The 14,176-nt window shown below is 47.1% G+C and overlaps 3 protein-coding genes and 1 non-coding gene across 7 annotated transcripts; 2 read left to right on the top strand and 2 right to left on the bottom strand.

The window, feature by feature from the left end:
- Positions 1–645: 645 nt before the first annotated feature.
- On the bottom strand, positions 646–7,695 carry Osgep (O-sialoglycoprotein endopeptidase). Its single transcript, XM_028788493.1, has 11 exons — positions 7,466–7,695; positions 4,628–4,747; positions 4,332–4,507; positions 2,806–2,901; positions 2,421–2,470; positions 2,196–2,274; positions 1,780–1,845; positions 1,592–1,682; positions 1,322–1,397; positions 1,129–1,227; positions 646–866 (listed from the first exon to the last, which is right to left on the bottom strand). Exons 1-11 carry the CDS (start codon positions 7,578–7,580, stop codon positions 827–829), a joined length of 1,008 nt encoding a protein of 335 aa, XP_028644326.1. The 5' UTR covers positions 7,581–7,695; the 3' UTR covers positions 646–826.
- Positions 3,380–3,483, top strand: LOC114639797. Its single transcript, XR_003714061.1, has one exon. It is a non-coding gene; the product is annotated as a U6 spliceosomal RNA (small nuclear RNA).
- A 49-nt stretch (positions 7,696–7,744) lies between the features above and the next one.
- Positions 7,745–9,949, top strand: Apex1 (apurinic/apyrimidinic endodeoxyribonuclease 1). The gene is made up of 5 exons (XM_028788488.1): positions 7,745–7,837; positions 8,016–8,127; positions 8,341–8,528; positions 8,958–9,150; positions 9,249–9,949. The coding sequence occupies exons 2-5, from the start codon at positions 8,073–8,075 to the stop codon at positions 9,764–9,766; spliced, it is 954 nt and encodes a 317-aa protein (XP_028644321.1). The 5' UTR covers positions 7,745–7,837; positions 8,016–8,072; the 3' UTR covers positions 9,767–9,949.
- A 68-nt stretch (positions 9,950–10,017) lies between these two features.
- On the bottom strand, positions 10,018–13,696 carry Pip4p1 (phosphatidylinositol-4,5-bisphosphate 4-phosphatase 1). 4 transcript variants are annotated; one of them, XM_028788489.1, is made up of 7 exons: positions 13,442–13,696; positions 12,969–13,159; positions 12,409–12,515; positions 12,041–12,146; positions 11,826–11,878; positions 11,637–11,727; positions 10,018–10,842 (listed from the first exon to the last, which is right to left on the bottom strand). In XM_028788489.1, exons 1-7 carry the CDS (start codon positions 13,602–13,604, stop codon positions 10,699–10,701), a joined length of 855 nt encoding a protein of 284 aa, XP_028644322.1. In that variant the 5' UTR covers positions 13,605–13,696; the 3' UTR covers positions 10,018–10,698. The 4 variants fall into 4 exon arrangements, with proteins under 4 accessions (XP_028644322.1, XP_028644323.1, XP_028644325.1 ...); XM_028788490.1 differs by having other exon boundaries at positions 13,463–13,672; XM_028788492.1 differs by lacking the exon at positions 12,041–12,146 and having other exon boundaries at positions 13,463–13,633.
- Between the last annotated feature and the right edge of the window lie 480 nt (positions 13,697–14,176).

The raw sequence follows: 14,176 nt of genomic DNA on the forward strand, positions 1-14,176 counted from the left end.
CAATAAGAAGGAACCAACAGGAGACAAGGGTGAGACGGTGAGGGGATATGGATTTTATAAATGAATGGCAGAGAGAAAGGGAGGGAGGGAGGGAGGGAGGGAGGGAGGGAGGGAGGGAGGAGAGGAAGGAGAGGGAGAGACAGACTATGAAAAGACACATGACTACCAGAAGGCAAAAGAGGAGCTTGGTAGTTTAGAACACCCTGTATCTATATACAAGATAAAGGATAAAGGGCACAATGTCTGTAGCTCTGGTGCTTTTAGTGGTGGGCATTATAAATTCGAGGTGCCCCTCAAACTGGTCAGTGAAGTATTTGTTGTAGTAGTAGTACATCGATAAAGTTATGAAGGCAGCAGTTTTACTTAAGTTACAAATTAGACATCTCCAGGCCTTTTTAAGTGATGTCCTGGATGTCCACTTCAATGAACGTAAACACAGTTTGTTAAGTGCAGTGGTCAGCACAGGGCACAACACTAAAATACTATTAGTTAGGCTATTACTGCTAATAGGATGTTAGTACGACACCCAGGGCTTTCTCCAAGTAGCAGTCATCAAAACTAGCTGCACCACCTGCCAACCCTCACTAGCTTATCCACTGACATCAGTAAGAATTTACCCAGTGCCAACTGAAAAACACAACCTAATTATCAACATACAAAAACCATGTTTTATTGTAGCGTCTGTCATGTTGGGTTTCCACAGGGACCATAAGCCTTATATGCGGTCCAAACCCTTGCCAGAGAAGAGGGGAGTCCAGAGCATCACCAAGACTCACTCCCAGTTCAGCACTCCTCCTGGAAAGCTCTTCTGCTCCTGTTGATGGTGTCAGTCCCTCCATGTCACTTCTACTTCATCTGTCCTATACCTGTGGACCACGGGAAAACCCTGTAAAGGACTGGCGACCCCTTAGCAATTTGTTTTTTGAGACAGCGTCTGTAGCCCAGACTTATATCGAAACCACAATCTCCCTGCCTTGGTCTCCCACATGCTGGGATGATAGGTGCACATAACCATACCCATCGCCCACAGTACTTTCCGTTCTTCTCTACCTTTGTTCTTCAACTTTCTTACCTGTTGATTTCTATCTATCTATCTATATCTACTCTCTCAAAGGAGATGCCACTCACCTCTGAGTAATTCCAGAATCTTTGAGAGGGGTCCTATGTCCAGCCTGAAACATCTCCCAACCAGCTTGTGCTATCATGGCTCCATTGTCAATACAGAATCTGGGAAAGAAGAGATAACAGAACTTGTGGCTGAGACACAGAAAAGCCATAATAATGGAAAGAAGATAACTTAAGACAAAGAAGAGGACTTCACCTCTCATCTGTTGCAAAGAGCTGGGCTCCCCGCTCCTGGCACATTGTCGCCATCATCTCCTGCAGCCTCACATTACCTAGGAAGAGAGGACACAGGGAGCTCAGACTTAGCCGTCCCGCTATCACACCAGCTGTGCTTCCATGACAGTTTACCAGGAGACTGGGCAAAAGGACTGGGAAACAAGGAAGAGATGAAACAAATAGTCCTCCTAACGCTGGTAATTTAGAGTATCAGGAGCAGGAAGAAGGCTCACTGCCCACTGATACATACATCCAACTCCTCCGACGATGAGGGCTTCTTTGGAGCCACAGTGTGCCATGGCTCGCTCCGTGATCTCCACTAGCATTGCAAACACAGTTTCCTGTGGAGGACAGACAAGGCGGAAACCTCAGAGGAGCACCCATTTTACTTTAGCTCTGGTCTAGAACACGTTTTACATCCTAGCTTTTCACTTTTACCTGTAAGGAGAAACACAGGTCTTCAGGAGTACACTCTCCTGTGGCCAGCATTCGCTGTGCTGCATCCTGCAAGTAAAGGGGCAGCAATCCAAACATGAATACCAGTATGAGGCTTTCATAAAAACAAAAGTCCCTGTCCTTGGAAGGATCGCTGACTTCATCACAATGCGATCACACGAGTGATGCACTCCCACACTGGCTTCTCCTTTGTAAATCTTCTTCCTGTTTAAGGAGGGACTGTTTTGCACGGCATCCCTATCTTTAGAATAGTGCCTGGCTCGTAGAAGATATGCAGTATCTGCTAAATGATCTATTCAGCACCTATTACAGTGAATGCTTATGCAGGAAATAATGGTGAGCAAAGCAGACACATCATTTTTCAAAGCAGGGATGTGCTCTCTCTCCTTAACACTCACCTCAATGAAAGACAGAATCCCTGAAAACGAGACATCCATCCCCTTTACAGTGTATGGCAGCTCGACTAGCTTCTTGCCTCTATGTAGAAATGAATAAAAGCACTAAACCCAGGTCGGCTGGCTGCTCACTCTCCAGAACCCTGCCCCCACCCCATACCTCATTAACATAATAAAAAGTCTCTAAAGCTGTAGCAGCCAGGGCTCTTCACCTTCACATCCTCTTACCGCTTTGCCATCTGCTCAATGTTGTAACCTGGACTTGGGTCATTGGAAATCTATCAGCAGGAGAGAGAAGTAGAGAACCATGAATGTACAATGTAAAACACATTCTTCTCATGTCTACTCAACACTCTGGAGTTCCTCCCCAAAACAATGTCAAGACAAGCAACTGGTATCTATTTTTACAAACTATACACATGGACAAATATATTAGTAACAAGTAATAGATCTACATACACAGGAACACTTAATTTTCTACCTATGTTAAATAAAATGGCAAAGACTAGCGTTAGATATGCAAGAAGCCTAAGTTCTATTTACTTCTTGCCTTTTATTTCTTTTTGCTTCCCAGACCCACATCTTATTGCACTCTAAAGTGTCAATGGCCTACCTTCAGCACCCGAGCAAAACGATCCAGGCAATTTCCCACAGCAATATCAATAGTTTCCCCAAAGATGCGGTATCGATGTTCTGAGTAGGAAATCACCTAAGAACAGTGAGACCGCCCATGAAACTTTAAGTCTTTAAAGAGGAATGTTTAGCTATGTGGAAGAAAATAGCATAGTGCCAACATGGCCACTAGACATTCCAGTAAGAAAGAAAGGGAGCTGTCTATAGTGGCTCATACCTCTAATTCCAGCACTAGTCTGGCTGAGACAGGCAGCCATGTTGGGCTACACAGTGAAGGCTAAGGGCAGCCTAGACACATAGCAAGACCCTCTCTCAAGAAAGCCAAACCAGGAGCTAGTAAAATGGCTCTGCAGGCAGAAACACTTGCACCTGAGTCTAGACTTGAGTTTGACCCTTCTCATAACATGGACTCTGAAAGTATGTCCCCTGATGTGTACATGCACAGTAGCATGTGTGTACCCACATACCCACATCTCACACAAAATAAACCCAGATATGATCAAGATATATTTGCCAAATAATTAAAAAAAAATCTTCCAAGAACCAACAAACCAGTGCTTACTTTGCAGCACACATATCACAATTGTAATGATGCAGAGGGTGAGCATGGCCCCTGTGCAAGGATTGCACACACATTCTTGAAGCATTCCACATTATATAGCCTAAGAAACAACACACACACACACACACAAAACTAAAAATAAGAATTTAAAACAAAGGCAAAACAGAGTTTGTTGTGGTGACCACACAGACACTCCTTAAGAAACAGAAAAAGGTGAGCCGGGCATGGTGGTGCAAGTCTGTAATCACAGCACTTGGAAGGAGTTGGGAAGATCAGAATAGCACAGGGAAACCTGTCTACTGCCTCAAGGCCCTGTCACAGTAACATCACAGAGTAGGCTCGTGATCCCAGCGGCTTAGGCTGAGGAAGGAGAACCACAACTTTGGGGCGGGGTCATCTGGAGACTCATAAAGAGTACCTAGAAAAACCATTTTTTAAAAAAGGAGAGCAGGGTGGATAAATGAAGGAAAAAAATATATTTGTAGGGCTAGAAAGACGGCCCAGTAATTAAATCCCCTGGCTGCTGTTCCCAAGGACCTGGGTTTGATTCCCTGCACCCACACAGTGGCTCACAACTGTCTACAACTCCAGCTTTCAGGGATCTCATACCCTCTTCTGTCTTCCTGGCGCCCCTACACACATTCAGGGAAAACACCCACACAAGTAAAACACATTTTTTTTTAATTTAAAAAAAAAAAGAGAGAGAGAGACATATTATCTTGAAGGGTTAAATTCACATTCTTTTCTTTTTAAACAAGAAACTCTAGTTGTATGTTTAAAGTTCTAACATTCTAATTTGTCTCCAGAACTTGCAACTTCATATCTCTGTTGTATTGTCTAAAGCATTTTAGGTCTGAATGAGCCTGGTTTTGCCCTTGCAGCTCCTATAACTCAGGTAGAATACCTTAGCATTAGGATGGAATATAAAGAGACCTACTAAATACCTGCGTATTTCCTCCACTGACATACAAGACAGTTGGGTTAACAGCTCCAGTGATGAGGCGGCCCATTTCAATGTGGCCTATGCAGTGGTTCACGCCTATCAAAGGCTTATTCCACAACTGGGCCACAGTACGAGCAACAACAGCTACAGAAGCCAATGGGGCTCCCATGCCAGGACCTAATAGGTACAAACGTAGTTAGAATCCTAGAAATTAGGAAAAGCACATAAGAAAGTAGATTTGAAAATGGTGGTGGTGGCACCCACATCTGCCCTTGCTGACAACTCTCCCAGACTTACCTTTGGTATAAGCAATGCAATCAATGTCCTTGGAGGTTAATCCTGCTTCTGTTAGTGCCTCCTGCAGAAGGTCTAGGATAACAGCTCGGTGGTGCCTGGCCGTGTCACCTGGAAGGAATCCTAAGGAAAGGCATAGAGATCACGAACCATAAGGAAGGCAGGCATTAGGTTGGTGCAAAGGGAACTGTGACATGGAGCTATGAATTTTAAATCACTATAACTAGGTTCCAAGACATTTTTATTAATCAAAATACAAACCATTTTAATTAACACATTTTGCTGCCAACAAACAAGTTAGCTGGGCGGTGGAGGTGCAAACCTTTAAACCCAGCAAAACAGAAGCAGGTGGATCTCTATGAGTCTGAGGCCAACCTGGTCTACAGAGTTCTAGAATAGCCAGTGATTTGTACAAAGACCTTGTCTCAAACAAACAAACAAACAAACCAATCCTAAAAATTAGTTTACTTATTCTTGCAGCAAACCCATGTTTCAACAAACTCTTGGAAAGCACGCTCTGCATACTGCTAGTTGTGGAAATGTTTTCCCTGTGAAAAGTTGTCAAGGTACTGAACAAGCGGTAGTCAGTTGATGAGAGGTCGGATAAATGTGGGGGATAAAGCAAAACTTCATTTTGGTCATTCAGTTTTGAAGCACTGGTTATGCCACATGCAGTCAGGCATTGATCTGAATTGGGCTCTTTCTGCTTATCAATGCTGACTGCAGGAACTACAGTTTTAGTGCATCTCAATGATCTGCTGAGTACTCTTCTCAGATGCAGTGGTTTCCCTGGGTACCTTCTCAGATGCAATGGTTTTCCTGGGTACCTTCCTCTGTCTCCTTTGCAAGTTCTTGAACAACCAAGGCACTGTTTGTTAGCAGTTCCAGGGACTAAATGTTAGGTATTGCTGGTGTTCCAAAGTATCTCCACTACTTTATCTCCCATTGTAAACTCAAAGTGATTGCTTGATTCCATTTTTATTATTTATTTTGAGACAGTGTCTTACAATGTAGCCCTGGCTGGCCTGGCATTTGCTGTGTAGACCAGGCTAGCCCCAAACTCAGAGATCTGCCTGCTTCTGCCTCCTGGAGTACTGGAATTACAGGCTTAAGTTTCCATACCTGGCTTTAGTTTTTCTTTTTGTCTAACATCATTTCCATAGTATAAGATAAATAGAAATAAACAGCAAGAAATGTCATTAGCCAAAAATAAAAATAAAAGCTCATACAAACCCAAATGTGGTAAGTGCACATTAAGATGAGATATAACGACACTGAAGAATGTATTCTAAGCATAATAGCACAGGCCAGTAGCCCAGCATTTGGGAGGCAAAGGAGGGAGGGAGGGAGGGGCAGAGAATGAATGACTATAAATGCATTCCAGTATCAAACTACAAATTTCAATAATGCAAAAACTGCATTTACTTACTTTTACATTGACCTATTGTTATTAAAAAAAATCAACAAAGACATGGTTTAATGATGTAGAAAAAATATCCTTTACTGGCCTAGGTTTTAAGATATCCTCTTTTCAGCCGGGTGGTGGTGGCGCACGCCTTTAATTCCAGCACCTGGGAGGCAGAGGCAGGTGGATTTCTGAGTTGGAGGCCAGCCTGGTCTACACAGTGAGTTCCAGGACAGCCAGAGCTACAAAGAGAAACCCTGTCTCGAAAAACCAAAAAAAAAAAAAAAAAGATATCCTCTTTTCAGGCCTCAGGTTTTGAGACAAGGACAAGGACACAAAACCTGGGACAACCTTAAACTCAGATCCTGTCGCAGCCTCCCAAGTACTAGGATTACATACTGTACCACACCTTCAGCTAGCTTTCCAACCTCTACACAGGCTACTGGGGTTTCAGAGATGCGCTCGTTCACACACGTTGTGTTCAGGAGCAATCCAAGTTATGCATACCTCCTACTCTTTGGTAGTTTCCCTGTAACTCTACAGAACCCTACGAGGTCATGTTGTTGGACTTAACACATGATAACTACAGGATTACAACTGTCAGTAGCTTCCCTTTAACCACACGCATCTCAGCCTCTGTGCCTAAGAGCCTAGAAGAGTGAGTCCTAAACACACCTATGTTTCTACTCTGAAACATCTCACCTCCTTAGGGAACCTTTAGATGTACATGCAGCTTACATGCCCATGCTACCTTTGAGAGAGGGTAGGCAAGATACGACTTGTAAATATATTAATCGAGAGTTGTGCAGTGCCTGGTGCATTCACATAGTTGTCCAAACCCAATGATATCCATTTCCATTCTAAAGGTACCGAAAAACAGACACCTAAAACAGATTGAAAATACAGTAACTCCTGATATCTGTCCTGCTCTCCCTTCTCCTCATTGTAGATTACTTTGACATTTACCATGCTGTAGTGCAAAACAATCTCTATGTGTATCTACAGAGCAGTCTCAGAACACTTATTTTCGAACGCTTAACTCGTAAGAGCTGCTCAATAGAACCAGACTATAACCAGGAGTGGCTCACGCCTTTAATCCCAGCACTCAGGAGGTATAGTCCCCACACAGCAAATTCCAAGTCAGTTAAAGACTACAAAGTGAGAGCCTGTCTCAAAATATGTATTTAAAAAAACAAAAACAACAAAAAAACCTGAACGAGTCCACGTGACCTAAGCCCATGCGTCTGACTCTTCTAGTCAAAAAGTTACCAACCAAACGCGTAATGAAGTTTTTGTAAAAGGGAGTCTGGAGTGGGGTTACAAGCCTGTAATACCAACACCAGGAAAGCTGACAGGCAACAGTATGGAATATCGGCAAAGAACCCCTGACAGCAAAATGGGACAAGGCGCCGGCGAGCGCGGCCGCAGCCACTCACCGGTGCCTGGGGCCGTGACGTAAGTGCGCCGCGGGTTCGCCAGCACCGTGCCGTCGCGGACCACGCCCACGCCGATCTTGTTGGCGCTGCCTTCGAACCCCAGCACCGCGGGCATGGTGCCCCACAGCTCGGGATCCTGGGACTGAGGGACTAGCTGTAACCGGCACTACGACGAACAACCCAGAACCAAGAGAAGGGACCTTCAGGCGCCAGAAGTGACGTCACGAGGTGCCAGGCGGGCCAATCACCGCGCTCCAGAACCACGTGGGGCGGAGACCTCGAGTCACGTGACCATACCAATCGCCCACGTGGGAACAGGCAGCCTCCATTCTTTGTGCTGAGAGGGGCTCCCAGGCATCGTTGGGAAGTCAGGTACCTTGTTCCAGCACGTCTCGCGACCTTGCTTGCTGAAGGGCCTGACGCGGGCGAGCGGCTGCGTTGCTCATGTCGGGGAAGACTGAGAGAACCGCGGCCCCCGGTGTGCAAACGCCTGCGGGAAGCGGCTCGCTTCCTCTCCTTGTATTTTGATTTCACCGTTTCTTATCCGCAGGCAACGCAGAAAACACTGCTTCGCGGCTGCAGGCGCCTAAGGGCTTTCATCACAACGATGCCAAAGCGGGGGAAGAGAGCGCCGGCCGAAGACGGGGAAGAACCCAAGTCCGGTAAGGTGGTGAAATGAACCCGAGTGCCTCCCACCCCCACCCCCAGGCAAGTTTAGGGCTTTACTAGACCGCCATGCAACTACGGTAAATATGGACCAAGTTACGTTGCAGGATTCCGAGAAGTTTGGGTAACTAGAGCACCTAGTGAGATTATAGTTAACTCTGGTCTGAGCTTGGAAACTGCCAGCTCTTACTACTTTCACTCAATTTTAGAGCCCGAGACCAAGAAAAGTAAGGGAGCAGCAAAGAAAACTGAGAAGGAGGCCGCAGGAGAGGGCCCTGTCCTGTATGAGGACCCTCCAGATCAGAAAACCTCACCCAGTGGCAAATCTGCCACACTCAAGATATGCTCCTGGAATGTGGATGGGCTTCGAGCCTGGATTAAAAAGAAAGGTTTGGATGTGAGTACAATTCAGGATCCGGAGGTAGACCTCCCTTGATAAAGGATCAAGCATCTTGTTTCCTTTGAGTCCACAGGAAGATGTTCTTCTCGTCCTTAGGTTTTTTTCTTGGGGGGTGGGGGTGGCCTTAAATGTCTATTTAAACCCCAATCCTGGCATTTCGTTCTTTTTTTTTTTTTAAACTAGTCTAGAATTTGGGGGGGGGGGGCTTTAACATAACATATCCCCAGTCCCAGTAACCAGTTAACAGCACATTGCTGTGCTTCCAGAGTCTCCAAGCACCCGAGGTTTCCAGCACCCGAGTCAGGCATTCACTCACGCACACGGTTTCTATCTATATCCTGCTGCTTGAATTCCTTCATTACAGGGATTCTCTCCTGTGTATAGCATGTAGCACACAAAATTTTAATTTTCCACATGTTAATTCAGTGGGTAAAGGAAGAAGCACCAGACATCTTGTGCCTCCAAGAGACCAAATGCTCAGAGAACAAACTCCCGGCTGAACTGCAAGAGCTGCCTGGACTCACCCATCAGTACTGGTCAGCTCCATCAGACAAAGAAGGATACAGTGGTGTGGGCCTACTTTCCCGCCAGTGCCCACTCAAAGTCTCTTATGGCATTGGTGAGACCTTAATGACGTTCATGTGTGGATGTTCTTCAGTGAACTCTACTGTTTCTTAATCTTTTTAAAATATTTTACACCGATTTTCATTTTTATAGGTGAGGAAGAACATGATCAAGAAGGCCGGGTGATTGTGGCTGAATTTGAGTCCTTTGTCTTGGTAACAGCCTATGTTCCCAACGCAGGCAGGGGTCTGGTAAGACTGGAATACCGACAGCGTTGGGATGAAGCCTTTCGAAAGTTTCTAAAGGACTTGGCTTCCCGAAAGCCTCTTGTGCTATGTGGGGATCTCAATGTGGCTCATGAAGAAATTGACCTTCGTAACCCCAAAGGAAACAAAAAGAATGCTGGCTTTACTCCCCAGGAGCGCCAAGGCTTTGGGGAATTGCTACAGGCTGTGCCACTGGCTGACAGCTTCCGGCATCTCTACCCCAACACTGCCTACGCTTACACTTTCTGGACCTACATGATGAATGCCCGCTCTAAGAATGTTGGTTGGCGCCTTGATTACTTTTTGCTGTCCCACTCTCTTTTACCTGCACTGTGTGACAGCAAGATCCGGTCCAAGGCTCTTGGCAGTGACCACTGCCCCATCACCCTTTACCTAGCGCTGTGACACCCTCCAGATGTAGCTTCAGCTTCGTGCCTGGGAATAGCTTCCTTTCCCCAGAGAAGTCCAGTATGTTGTCCCATCTTCAGGCTTTTGGTTTTGTATGTGCTCCCCTCTTAAACAGTAAACCAAACTCTTGGTCTCCTTTAAACAATCCAAGTGAAATAAAAGGCCCCACTTTCAACTTCACTGATTTTGTCCCTTTGTGAATCTACATATTCCCGTTTTCATACACAAAAGTTGTTAAATGGGAAAGGTTAGAGCCAAGACATCATTTATTTACAAGCACAGATGAATCCCTAACCTCTCCCGAGCCAGTGACTCTACCTCAGCCCAGTTCAATACTCTGCAACTGGAAGTAAAGTCAGAAGGAGGGATTCAGGGAAGTACAGGGTTAGGGGAACATATCCCATATTAAATAGTTATATATATACACATCAGTTCCTGTAGTTCTGTACAGAGCAGTGGCTGACCCCACCCCACAGGACAGGAAATGTGGGGAGAAGAGACTGAGGGTACTGAGGCCGGAGCCAGCCCCTGGTGAAGTGCAATAGCAGCAGCAAGGTCCTAACGGTGCACGAGAGGGAGGGGAACATCCCCTCCCACTTCCCACCCCCACCCTGCCCTGGAATGTATTAAGGGACAGGAATGGTTCTCAGGGAGCACATACAGGAAGGACATGGCTAGAACCATCTTTAGGATCCAGGCTTAGGGACAATGTTGCCTATTTACCCTAAACAGCAACCCCTGGAAGAAAGCAGCCAGCCAGCAATGGTCTTACCTACCCTTCCAAACCTAAGTAAGGGACTGGTTCCTTCCTACCTCTCCCCAGGGAAAAGGGAGGCAGCTGTTTGGCTTCCTTGTAGAAGTCCAGAGAGCCTTTTGTAGTGTTACTGTTGGTACCAGGCAGCCGCCAGGCACAGACTGCATCAAGGGGCTCAGGAGAAGTTCTGGACAGGATGGCTGACCTTCATACAGCCCCAATAAAGGGCCCGGCCCAAACATAGAACAGCCAACAAAATGACAAATGCCCAGGCTGCGTAGATACCTCCGTATTGCTGTGCATGCCTCCATGTGCCAAACTGACAGATGAGGAAGAAGAGAAAGATGAGGTTACTTTTGTTATCTATTGTTTCAAAGTCTTAGAAACAGTAATGCAACACTAACTTCTGTCTCTGTAGCCCAATCACTTATCACACCTTCAGGGACCTTTCCAAGATCAGGTGGTTTAGCTTCCTTCCCTTAAGCAGGAAAGTACTCCGCCATCCCAGGCATCTGCCAGCATTTCTCACATCTCTGAGTGAGCTAGAATTGCCGGTAACTCATTTCTCTCCAGAGTAGGAACACTGTTTTACTTCTTAGTTTATTAATTAGTGATCTTTAACTTTAGTTCACCTCTACCTAAAAATATACCCCCCACACACCCTATCATCAGACTCACTTTAGTTTGTTTTTATGTTTTGTTTTTTTTTTTAAAAGGGTCTCATGTTGGCACCCTGAGCAGCCTCCTAGTCAATGGCCTTGAAATCCTATCCACCTGCTCCATCTCCTAGGTACTGGGACCACAGGCTAGCCCCGAAATGCTCAGTTTTGCTCAGTTTATGTGGTGCTGGAGACCATACTCAGGGCTTCATGCAAGCTAGGACAATACTTTTACCAGCTAAGCCACATTTGGAGCTGGAAACAATCTACTCTCCCGTTTTGTATTATAGATGGGGTCTTGCTATGTAGCCTGGGCTACCTTAGAACTGCCTGTATTCTCTGATTACAGGGACATAACCCAACACCCAGCTCTTCTACCACTCTTTAAGGCATCACCTTCTCAAATCTTAGCCTGTAACGAGGCTGATAAGAGGTTTACATCCAGGCTACTCACAGCAAGGCCAGTAGCAGTGACTGCCAAGAGTAAACCAAGCAAGAAGCAGCAAATACATCTCTTCCTAGGATACCTGCGCCCAATGGATGACCTGTGAGGGGGCCAATAGAAATTGGTATTTGGAATAGCCCTATTGATTTTTTGCCACACATCACCCCAAGTTACCAGTACAATTCCCTAACCACTTACACTTTCCGGCAGTGAGGGCATCGTGCCAACGTTCGGTCTGTGAATTCTGTCCACTATGGAAAAAGAAAAACAACCGCGTAGAAAGAAAGTTCTCTTCAATAAGAACCCCAAAGCAAGGGGGAGGATGAAAAATGAGAAATAGGACAGTCTTTTTCAGGATTTATTACTATTCCTAGTACTTGCCTCCTCCAGGGTTTCCCAATATCCCTCCTCACCAGAAATGTATTCTTGCAATGTCCACAGATGACCCTGACACCCATTGGCTGTGGTTCTGGACTCAGAGGTCCTGGATGCACAGGCCCTAGGTTGATGATTCTTTTGCTATACAGGGGGAAAAGTATAAAATTCTTAATTCTAATTGGATCTGATGACACACTGAATCTCAGCACTTAAGAGGTGTAGGCAGGATAACTAGGAATTCAAGGTGCTACTGCACAGGTCGTCCTGCCTCCGCCTCTCAGGCGCTGGGATTGAATATAGGCATGCACCACCTTGCCCAACTCCGGGTTTTTTGTTTTAGTATCTTTTTCTTTTTGCTTTACAACTTTCCCTAAGTATGGCCTTCTCATCTTAGGTCTCTTACCAGTAGGGCCGAGGGCAGGCAATCCGCTGAGAAGTCACTTTGCAGATAAGGAGACAATTACAGGGGCATCGGACATACTTCTTTCCTGGAGGTGCATTCTTGATGGGCTAGAGAACAATGAATAAAGGAACAATGGGTATCAGGAGAGAAGCCCATTATCCCAGTCCTCTGCAAGAACATTACTGAGAAAGAAGGAATCAGACATTTGAGATATAAAAGTGTTGCCAGCAAAGTAGAGTGTGTCTGTGAGGCTGAGGCAGGAAGGTTACAGAGTCTGAGGGGAACCTGGGTCATTGTGAGACTGTCTCAAAAAAGCAGAGAAACCCAAAATACAAAAATCAAAAGCAACTACAACTGCCAGTGAGAACTACACTTCAGGATCCAGGCAAGGTCAAAAAGTGAGAGCTAGTGAACATTATTTTTGGTGAATGGCTTCTAAAGAAATGGCTGCTGCAAGATCCAGGAACTGAAAGTAGGTTTCATGAATAGTTCTTGAACAGGGTCTAGAACCAGAAAGCGGATCCAGGAAACAAGGCCCATTTTGCATAGTTGTAACTCACTGTGGCTTCGTTGCAGACACCACATTTGACTACATGCTGATGCATCTTGCCTTCCACGTTGATCGGAGACTGACAGACTCGACAGGTAATCACGGGGGCACTCCCGCTATCCGGGCTAGTCAAGGGAGAGTAGGGGGGTGGGTCCTCTCCAGGCAACACGGCTGGATGCCCCTCAGGGAACGGGGGGAATGCTGAAGAGGAAGCAGATAAACCCAAATCATCATTCGGACACTTCCCACGGATGCTCCACGGAGGTGGGGAACCCTCTGAGTAAGCTCGACCGGCTTCTCACAAACGGCGTTCAGATCAGCTTCCTTAAACCCCGCTTTCGTGCCAGGCTTAGGCAGTGATTGCGGACCAAGGATGCCTCGCTCCGTGACAGGTGCCACGGTGCCACACCTGGGCAGCAGCAGGCTCCGCCCCCTGACCCGATCCGCCCCTAGGCCTGGGTGCACCTCAGACCTCCGGCTTACCCTGGGGCGGGGCATGTTTACCGGCTCCGTACGGAGGTGCGGAGGGCGTCAGGCCTCCACCAGGCCCAGTCACGCTCCCTCCCGGGCCAGCTAAGCCATTGCCACCAGCGCCGCCATCGCCGGCCTCGGAGAGCAGCGGGGAGCGCTCTCCGTCTGCCGCCATGGCGACTCCCGCTCGGTCAGCGACCAGCTCCCGCCGCCGCCGCCGCCGCTGCCGTCGCTACCGGGTCCCTAAGGCGCCTGCGCGCTGCGTTCAGCCGCAGCCAGTGCCGCCCCGCTCACGTGACAGGCTGGCCCCGCCCCTCTGCACTGTCATTCGTGGACGTGAAAACAGTGCCCGGTTTGTAAGGGAGCGTTTCTTCTCCATTGGAGAGAGACATGTCACGTCACTGTCACATGACCTTCCCGTAGCTGCTGAGTCCGTAAACACTGCACGTGACTAGAAGTTGTGCGAGCTATTGGAAGTGTGGCCATCGCGCTACCTCCGGCCCAGGTGGGCGGCTGCCCCACACGCGTCACGTGCCCAGCCTGTCGCGTGAGTCGTTCCTCATTGGTCCCAAGTCTCCCGTGGGACGCAACTCTATTGGCCCAAATTTAGCGCCAGAACGTGAGGGTGGCTGCAGTACCTTCTGACTGGCATGGCTGGTATCCTGGTCTGCAGTGAGCCGCGGGGGCCGCCCTAAGATATAGACGAGAATTGGAAAGCCACGGGGAGCTTGAAGGCTTAGCACGCTT

Source organism: Grammomys surdaster, unplaced genomic scaffold (genome assembly GCF_004785775.1).
Source record: "Grammomys surdaster isolate TR1022 unplaced genomic scaffold, NIH_TR_1.0 125750, whole genome shotgun sequence".
Lineage (NCBI taxonomy): Eukaryota > Metazoa > Chordata > Mammalia > Rodentia > Muridae > Grammomys > Grammomys surdaster.

Bases quoted from the DNA above. Each gene is read 5' to 3' on its own strand.
- Osgep (XM_028788493.1), bottom strand. From the start codon at position 7,580: ATGCCCGCGGTGCTGGGGTTCGAAGGCAGCGCCAACAAGATCGGCGTG. The intron at 2,902-4,331 runs GTATTTAGTAGG...CACTGTTCTTAG, and splicing joins TCAGTGGAGGAAATACGCAG to GTGATTTCCTACTCAGAACA. The intron at 1,683-1,779 runs GTAAAAGTGAAA...TGTCCTCCACAG, and splicing joins ACCTGTGTTTCTCCTTACAG to GAAACTGTGTTTGCAATGCT.
- Apex1 (XM_028788488.1), top strand. From the start codon at position 8,073: ATGCCAAAGCGGGGGAAGAGAGCGCCGGCCGAAGACGGGGAAGAACCC. The intron at 8,529-8,957 runs GTGAGTACAATT...ATGTTAATTCAG, and splicing joins TTAAAAAGAAAGGTTTGGAT to TGGGTAAAGGAAGAAGCACC. The intron at 9,151-9,248 runs GTGAGACCTTAA...TCATTTTTATAG, and splicing joins CAAAGTCTCTTATGGCATTG to GTGAGGAAGAACATGATCAA.
- Pip4p1 (XM_028788489.1), bottom strand. From the start codon at position 13,604: ATGGCGGCAGACGGAGAGCGCTCCCCGCTGCTCTCCGAGGCCGGCGAT. The intron at 13,160-13,441 runs GTAAGCCGGAGG...CTTCCTCTTCAG, and splicing joins TAAACATGCCCCGCCCCAGG to CATTCCCCCCGTTCCCTGAG. The intron at 12,516-12,968 runs GTGAGTTACAAC...ATTGTTCTCTAG, and splicing joins GTGTCTGCAACGAAGCCACA to CCCATCAAGAATGCACCTCC.